Raw genomic sequence first — 9,748 nt, 5'->3', positions numbered from 1 at the left:
GGTGGCTGGGGTGAATGGTCCGTGCTGGGTTGTAACTGGTTTTCCTAATGCCTACTTACATTCAGTCTGCTCAGATACATCTCTACCTGGGTTTTGGTCACTGGTCCCTCATGTCACACGAAAAATGTGATTAATTCGCCTAAGAAAGTGTAGTAAATAACCTGTCCACATGAGGCAATCAACCAATGTACCGTGCACAAGGAATACTTTATATTTTTTCTTACAAATTTATTTAAAATCCACATAGTATGCGCAGTTAAATAAAGGGAAGGTGAACGAGTAAAACTGAATGGTTCAAAAAAAAGAGGAACCAGTGAACTGGTTCCCACAGATGAATGAGTATGCCCACCTCTACTTCAGACTGCTATGTGGTCAACACGGAACTCGTGCATTCCACTTTCTCTCGTGCCGATAAGGTACAAAACGTGAAGTACCGCTCTTGTTAAGTAGCATACCAATTCTCATTTTTAACAGATGTGTCCATCTTCTTCAGCACAATGAAACTAAACTTGTTACAAAATTATAGGAGGAAAATTTGTACTGAACACAGCATAATAACTTGTGCCAATGAGGGTTGTAATCACGATATTTGTGTTTACATGCAATTGACACAGTTGCATACTGTTTGTTCCAATTATCTCTAATTTTTATTTGTGGTTACAGTTCTATATATGAGGAGAAAGCTGGTGTTTTCATATGCAAGGAAAATTGGGTCAATTGGAAAAAAATGTAAATGAAGGCAAGTTCTGCAACCGAAATTTTTGGTTTTTAATAACAAAAAAACAAACAAACAAAAAAAAATATCAATATGTACAGTTTAACGATGTGCTATGCACAGAAAAAAGTTTGTTTTCATCGTCCACAAGAGGTACACAATCTATGTACAAGTTTAGAATATATACTGGTATTTGGCTTGCAGGAATGATTCACAGTTTGAAAACACTGTGGAACTGATACAAAAGTAAGTACTACATTTTATGCTAAAGGTAAAGTCAATGAAGAATGATAACAGTGGGAGCATTGAAACAGCTAATCTTTGGAACATGGACAGTATATACTGTATAATAGAGTCACAATCACAGAGCATTAGACAGGAAACTATGTTGCATCACTTACAAGAAGCCTTTTAGAAGTGAACAGTGTTTGCTTTTCTTTACTATTTCCTTTCATTAATTTTGGACCACTGCATTCCTATTTTTAATAACATGTTATCAGCTTCAAAATTATCAATACGGAAAAGTAACGTTTAGCTGGATTTCTGTATTCGTACATCTGTGGCAGCTCAGTTTAAAGGACAACAGTATGAGGTGCAAAAACAGATCATGTGAAGTAAAAAAAACTTACTGACATTTGCTCTGTCCTTTGTGGTTGCTGACACAGAAAGCTTTTCACCAGCATTAAGTGAATGGTGGCAAGATGAAATAATTATGGGCTACACGAGGTGTGTGAAACTTTCTCCTGTGAACCTGCTGCAGAGAATCTTGACACACTTTCTTTATAAGATAATGTGTCAACAACCGTTAGGATAGCAAAGAAAATAACGAGTGTAATCAACATTATAACAGTTTATGGCCTAATTTTATTGAAACTGTGGAATCCTCTATTTGAAATTGGTAAAGTACTCACGTTGTCCAGACAAACTTAGAAAAATTAATTCCCATTACAAACTATGCTAGCTCCCACACAATTTATGTGGAGACATTTGCCAATTCTGAATTATCTGTCATCACTTTACAATCCAGCTTCATTAGACATTGATTTTTATAGCTATTTTACAAACAGCACAATGTTGAAACATTTGTAGTAGGGAAAGGCCTGGTGTAAACAAGCACCAGCCTCGGTTCAAAGATCTGGCTAACAAAGGAGAAAGACTATCAGGAGAGACATGGAAACTTTTGACCCTGTACAAAGCAGAAGGCTGCATTCTGAACACTACAACACAAATGAGCAGAGCTACAATACCACATCCATACAGAAGTGCCCATTATTTTGCAGAGCAACAATACTGGACGTACGTGGTTTTGCAAGCATTTTCCAGGCCTCCAGTAATACAAAAGCTGCACCCTCCAGCTGCCATATTTTTTATGGGAAATTCCCACAACTTCCAAGATCCACTGCAATCTGACAATAGCAATACCAGTGAACAGCACAGCAATCTGATCGCAGGTACGAACTTCGAAGCATAAAAGCTGCTACACGTACCACGAGAACAGGAAATTGCAGGACTATCACTTATAACAGAAGAGATTTCTATAGTACAATTCAGATTGCATAAAACATTGATGGTCAACCTGCAGAGTAAAATGTGGATAAAAATTAGGTGATGCATTCAAATCAGACTGTGATAACTTTAACAGTGACTCATTCTACACTCTTATGAGGGAAGTGCACACAAGACACTTCTTCAGTGATCTTTCACCCACTTTTAGTACACACTTAGATATAACAAATGCCACTCTAGTATGAAGCATTTTGAGCATTTCTGGGACTGACGTACGTGTTACGAAGCTGTCAGATACCGTACGAGAGGGTCAGCTGTCTAGCAGCAACGTTACCATAACCAGCTAAGGTGAGAGACTACTCTACTCAAACCTACTCTGCTGCCTTCCTGTCTATTGATATTTTTCCCCCTGAATATATCAGATTTCTTGGAAAGCAGTAGAGCTCAAAAAAGGATCCTCAAGGGATCTACAATGGTCAGAATCACATATGCTGCGACTCTGACAAAAGACCTGCTTAATCGGTTGCAAATTTCAAAGCTTCTTAAGGGTGATACCGATGCCCAGAATATTTGAGAATGAAAGTATGGAAGAGTGATTAGATGCTATCCTGTCCACAAGACAACTCACCTACATACTGGTCTCCAGACGTGAAATTCACAACTTGCTGGTCAAACCCACCCACTTTTGGTAACTACCCAGAAGCCAGACAATTTGGCCATTTCCTGTCCGAACTGCAGGAAAGATCGAAATTTTTGAAGTAAGGAGATTACAAATCTAAGTTTGAGTAGGGCATAAATGTGGCTCCAAATCATTAAATGTCAATAATTAGATTCAAATCGATCCCCAGAAACAGTTGGAAAACCTTGAAACAGATCATATACTGACCAACTTTGACAAAGGGTCACAGAGTTCCAGGAAAAGATTACTAGGACCTCCAACTCCTACAAATCAAATCTTAAGATGCTTGTGATAGAGACCTCTTCCACAAGAAGTTGGTGACAAACAGGCTATACCAAGACGAGCAACCAAAAAGAAAAGGCCCTCCTTGTGGATTGAGGAAGATAAGCAAACTCAATCAAACTCTGCGCTTCAAAGAAAATGAAGTTCACTGCCAAATATAACAGGACTTAACATGGTCCTGGATGGCCAGAAGATAATAATAATAATAATAATAATAATAATAATAATAATAATAATAATAATAATAATAAGAAGAAGAAGAAGAAGAAGAAATAATGATGGTGGTTGTTTTGAAAAGCATTTTTTTTTAAATTTCTAAATACAGATCAAATCCAACTTGCACATTTCTTGGAGAATCTGGAGGTATTGAATGACTGTATATCTGTGATTTCTTATCAATGACACAAGAAACTATGATAAAGAAATAAAACATCAAAATGTCCTTTGTTAAGTCTCGACAGCCAATCTCTCCACAATCTGGAAGAACCAGGCAACATCCAAAACAAAGAAGATATGCTCGGTGGAATCACTGGCGCTGCCTGTGTCATTATACAGCTGCGAGACTTGGACTGTGTAAGCTAGTCACATGAGCAGAATTGGTGCCTTCGAGATGGGGTGTTGGCGGAAGATGTGTGTACCTCTGACAGAAAGAAGAACCGGCACTTATCTTCTAGAATAATTTAGCATAACAAGTTTAGCTTTCTGCATCAGTCAAAGATAATACAGTTTTCTTGGGCACATTTTGAGAACGGAAGGGGATAATTTCGGATAGGATATTTCGTGAAGCAAAACTGAAGGCAAAGACTACGAGGAAGAGCAGGAACAAACTGATTGGGTAAAGTGAAGAAGATTACTGGCCTATCACTCCACATATTAGGAAGCGCTGAAGATTTCTGAGTGGACACAACTTTTTAAAGATTCAGGTACTCGAGAAATAAGGTCACGACACTCGGCAGTGAGTAAACTGACTGACTAATGATGGATCACTGTCACACATTCACAGTGAGCTGTAACTGAGGTGCGATAATGGATGATGATGATGATGATGATGATGATATTCATATTTCAATAAATTTCACACTATTCTAAGCAGGTATAGCCTGGTATAACTTTCCTGCAATACAAGCTCGAATGTATTACCACGATTATTATACTGATATTTTTTAAACAAACTTTCATTGTACCAACAAGAGTGTTTGGAGAACAATTCAGATGCAGTAGGATCGAGCAGGCTTTTAGTATGCCACCTCAACCGGTCACCCTGACACCGCCGCTCGACAACCGGCACTTTCATACGGTACGTGGCAGGATCACAAGCCTCTGAACCTCTATTTCTCAAAAAAAATGAGAAGTGTGTTGTACCAAAGTGGTGTCTGTTACATCGAAACATAAACCACAAGGGCACAAAAGATGAGCACCATCGCTGACCCGCCAGATGTGCATCTTCCCCATTAATGTCAAGTGAGAGAAATACCAGGTGAGGGGGCAGCGTACAGAGTGTGCGAGTGACACCAGCCAGTGTGCGTGTAAACTCACCGTCTGGCAGGAGAGGGCAACACTTCGGCATTCCCCACCCCCTAATGTCACGACGACACAAGGTGCACGACCGGAAGCTGCCGTAGCGCAAGGCTGGGAGCCGAGATCTCACTCGAGTCAATCTTGACCCCCTCCCCCCCCCCCCCCCCCACCCAGACTGCTGAAATATGTCTTACGTCATCTGAATTTTATCAGTGAGTTAACCGAGAACATTTTACCTGAGGATTCTGTTGTGAAAAAAAGTCAGTATCGATCCTGCAGTTCGCTTTTACTCTTGCACTCTCCGAAACTGTCAAATCCTGAAAACACTCGGGTAGCACCACATATCTAGTACTGTCATAACTGGCAGGTACATCTAGCAGAAAAAAAAAAAAATTAACTAAAGAGGAACATTACTGAGCTAAGCGAGGTCGCCACAGTGTCGACACTGGCCGAGGCGGAAAGGAGGCGCAGAATGCAGAACGGCGAGACCTCTCCAGTATGGCAAACGCAGGTCTCCCATACAGCGAATGCCTCCGACTGCCGCACTCACACCGAGAAGCTCTCGCCGCAGCCACAGGTGCCTTTGATGTTGGGGTTGTTGAAGACGAACTCTGAGGCGAGGCGCGTTTCAACGTAGTCCATCTCGGTACCGAGCAGCGTGAGCTGCGCCTTGCGGTCGATGATGACGCGCGCCCCCTCCTGGACCACCTCCTCGTCCAACCGGCCCTTCTCGGTGGCATACTCCAGCGTGTAGCTCAGTCCGTTGCAGCCGCGCTGCCGCACGCCCACCTGGGGAATAAGGGCGGTGCGGCATTAGGACACTGAAATCTGACAGTCTTACATTTTACGTAGGACATTATTTTATTCGTAACAGTTCAAGAATCTTGCACCTGTTTTTGTAAATACACACGAAAAGAAAAGTTGCTACTCACCATATAGCAGATATGCTGAGTCGCACATAGGCACAACAAAACGACTATCAGAAACAAAGCTTTCAGGACACACACACACACACACACACACACACACACACACACACACACACACACACACACACACACACACACACTCCTAAAGCCACACTAGATGTATTGCACAACTACTCCTTGGGACACATAGGAGGGGGATATAAACAAATGTTGGTAGGCATATTTCTACATCTGAAGGATGATACTTATGCACAAGCTGCGTAAGAGTGCACTCTTAATGCCACTATGAGGATGCAACTCAGATTTGCTTTAAGTACCTGCTGTAACGGTCGTGATTGCTAGTTAACTCTGAGACCGGACGTGGTGAGCTGACGTTAGTGAGGAATTCCTTTAAAGTGACGAAGACGCTGTTGTCAACAACTCACCGACTTCGAAAGAGTGTGTGTGATAAGAGAAGTTGGAGGTTCCTTCTCTGACACTGCAGAATGACTTGGCGGGAATGTTGTCACTGTACACATCCCACTGACCTCGAACCACCGCCATTTGCAACTTCGAGTGGTGTCAAGTGAGAACTAACTGGAGAACAGGGCAGAGATCCGGTGGTGTTCTGACGAAAGCTCGTTTTACCTCCATGCCATTGATGGTCGCGTCTTTGTTACGAGGAGAGCAGTAGAGCACCTGCAACTGACCTGTCCGCGTGTTAGACACACTGGACCTACACCTGGAGTTATCTGGGATGCAAACCGTATGACTGCAGCAGCACCCCAGGTGTTATCCCACGCACCCTGACTGTCAATTTTTACGTCAATCTAGTGATTCGATCTGTTGTGCTGTTGTTCGAGAACAGCATTCCAGGGGGTGTTTTCCAGGAGGGTAAGACTCACCCGCATGCAGCTGTTGTAACCCAACACACACTACACCATGTCGACAAGTTACCTTGGCCTGCTCGATCACTAAATCTCTCTCCGATCGAGCCATACGGGTTGTCATTATATGGCATCTCCGACGTCATCCACTACTGGCATTAACCATCCCCGTCACAACTGACGGAGTGCAGCAAGCTCAGAAAACCGTCCGACAAACGGACGTCTCACGTCTGTACAACACAATGTGTGCATGTTTGGGAGTTTGCATTCAACATTCTAGCTGTGACACTGGTTACTAATTTACCAGAATTTCACATTTGCAATGGCTTCTCTCACACTCACATTAACTTGTTTTCTTGTAATGTTGACCACTTAAATATGTTATCTAGAAAAATGCATTCCCAAAATTTCAGTACTCTACATTAATTAATTGGAGAACTTTGAGAACATACCTTCAACGAAGAGTCTAGCAGTATATTGCTCCCTCCTCCGTGAGGATAAAATTGGAGAGATTAGAGCCCACACAGAAGCATACCGACAATCCTCCTTTCCACGAACAATGCGAGACTGGAATAGACGGGAGAACCGATAGAGGTACTCAAGGTACCCTCTGCCACACACCATCAGGTGGCTTGAGGAGTATGGATGCAGATGTAATTTTTTTGGGTGTTATAATTTTTTCCATCTGTTTGAAGGAAAAATCTGCAATCAGTTGCACTTTTTGACAAATGCTTTATTACACTGCAACTAGTTTCAGACCTGAGCCTACCATCAGACAGTAGTGAGGTTTTCTTGTGGAAATTTCACGTTATTTTGGTCCTGTAATATAACACGAATCTTGTCTTCTTGTCATGTTCACATTTAGCATTATCCATATTAATTACACACAACCCAATGCTGTACTGCATCAAGAAAAACTTTCCCTAAAGTAAATAAAATGTAAATATCTTTAACATAATGACAAGCCTCCAGAATACATTTTCGCTCTCTGGCAAAGTGTTTGCCGATTCTATCAGATTAAAACTGTGTACTGGACAGCAATTTGAACTCGGGAGGTTTGCCTTTCGTAGGAAAATGCTCTACCAACTGAGCTACCAGAGCACGGCTCATGACCCAGCCTCGCAGCTTCAATTCTGCAAGTACCCCATCTCCTACCTTCCAAACTTCACAGGAGTTCCCCTGCGAAACCGAGTTCGAGTCTCAGTCTGGCACACAGTTTTAATATGCCAGAAAGCTTTTGTAGAGTAAATAAACTATATCCTGACATTTAATTTCATAGGACCAATATAATATGAAATTTATGAGAAACCCTCACTGCCACCTGACGAGCTCAGGCACGAAAATAGTTATGGTGAAATAAATCTTTCATCGAGAAGCACTGGTTGCAGAACTTATACTAGAAATGTGATACGTGACTTTAAATGTATTATTGACAAACTAACTTATTTCGTTGACAGCAATACACAACTCTGAAGGCAGCAGTATAAAATACGGTAGGAAGAGAATATTTACAACTTTTACAGAAACCATACTGTAGTTATGAGAGTCGAAGGCCACAAAAAAGAAGCAGTGGTTGAGAAAGGAATGTGACAGGGCTGTACCCTATATCCAGTGTTATTCAGTCTGCACACTCAGGAAGCAGTGAAGGAAACCAAACAGAAATTTGGAAATGCAATTAAATTTCACGGTGGAGAAATGATAACTTTTTGTGATTTGCCTATCACGTCTGTAGCTTTTCAACATTTGAAGCTGTTGTGCCACTGCCACAATATACGGTATAGTAAGTTACACTATTTTAATGAACGATAAACAATTTTACTACAGTAAGTTTTACTTGAAAAATACGAATCTATAGTCTCCATGCATCTTTGGGAAAATAAACCTACGATGATGTGCTAAATCGAGACAAAAAAGTACACAGATAATTTACATACAAGACGCAACATTATATGAGCCTTCTCAGATTACAGCAGCACGGCACAGTACATTTTAATTTTGTCAGAAGGCAAAAGACTTTCAAGAGCAGTTGGTTTGGACGGAATGGATAGTGTCTCGAAAAGACAAGACGAACATCAATAAAAGTAAAACAAGGTAAATGGAATACAGTGTAATTAAATTGTGCGATGCTGAGGGGATTACATTAAGTAATGACACACTTGAGGCACTATTGGAGTCCTATTTGGATAGCAAATAACTGGCTATGGCCAAAGTAGAGGATACACAAAATACCCTCCAGCAATAGCGAATATGGCATATCTGAAAAAGAGCAATTTGTTAATGTCAAACAAAGATTTAAGTTTTAGGAACTCTTTTCTGGTGGTATTTGTGGAGTGCAGCCATGTATCTAACTGAAACGAGGACAGTAAACAGCTGTACATTAACATACATACTCCACACGCTACCTCGACATCTTCCTGTATGCCACAGCACCGTCAGCAAATGGCCGCAGATTCCTGTTCACTCTGTCCATTGTCCATCAGATTTTCTTTTCTTTTTTAGAGCTATCAGTCTTCTAACTGGTTTGATGTAGCCCTTCACGAATTCCTCTCTCGTGACAATATTTTCATTTCAGAGTAGCACTTGTGACCTACATCCTCACCCATTTGCCGGATTTATTCGAATCTCTGTTTTCCTCTTCAGTTTTTACTATCTACAGCCCTGTCTAGTACTACAGAACTTACTCTGCGATGTCTTAGCAGATGTCCTACCATCTGACCCTTCTCGTTGTCAGTGTTTTCTATATATTCCTTCCCATGCAGATTCTCTGGAGAACCTCCTAATTTCTTACCTTACTAATTTTCAACATTCGTCTGTGGCACCACATATCAAATGCTTCGATTCTCTTCTGTTTCAGTTCTCCCACAGTCTGAGTTTCACGGCCACACGATGCTGTGTTCCAAACGTAAATTCTCAGAACTTTCTTCCTCAAACCGAGGCCCATGTTTGATACTAGTAGACTTTTCCTGGCCAAGAGTGCTCTGTCTGCCAGTGCCGGTCTGCTTTTTGTGTCCTCCTTCGTACGACCGATTTGGGTTACTTTGCTGTCTACGTAGCAGAATTTCTTGACTTCTGCTACTTCACAGTCACCAGTCCTAATGTTAAGTTTCTCATTTACATATGTAAAGAACAAGCACAGTCCTACCACACTTCCCCGAGGACTCACTGTCGAGGACAGTGTACCGGGATCTATCAAGTGAGAAGTCTTAGAGCCACTGACGTCTGTTATCTCCATTAATACTCCGCAGTGGGGTAC

The 9,748-nt window shown here is 41.5% G+C and overlaps 1 protein-coding gene across 1 annotated transcript in view; it reads right to left on the bottom strand.

Annotated features, from left to right (window-relative positions):
* Positions 1 to 744: 744 nt before the first annotated feature.
* LOC126295432 (iron-sulfur cluster assembly 1 homolog, mitochondrial) overlaps positions 745 to 9,748 on the bottom strand; it is a 33,513-nt gene continuing 24,509 nt past the window's right edge. Inside the window, exon 2 of the mRNA XM_049987916.1 lies at positions 745 to 5,489. Within this exon, the coding sequence (XP_049843873.1) occupies positions 5,247 to 5,489 (243 nt within the window). The 3' untranslated portion in view covers positions 745 to 5,246. The remainder of the gene's footprint in view (positions 5,490 to 9,748) is intronic.

This window comes from Schistocerca gregaria, chromosome 11 (genome assembly GCF_023897955.1).
Source record: "Schistocerca gregaria isolate iqSchGreg1 chromosome 11, iqSchGreg1.2, whole genome shotgun sequence".
Lineage (NCBI taxonomy): Eukaryota > Metazoa > Arthropoda > Insecta > Orthoptera > Acrididae > Schistocerca > Schistocerca gregaria.
This window is presented reverse-complemented; position numbering and strand designations above follow the sequence as displayed.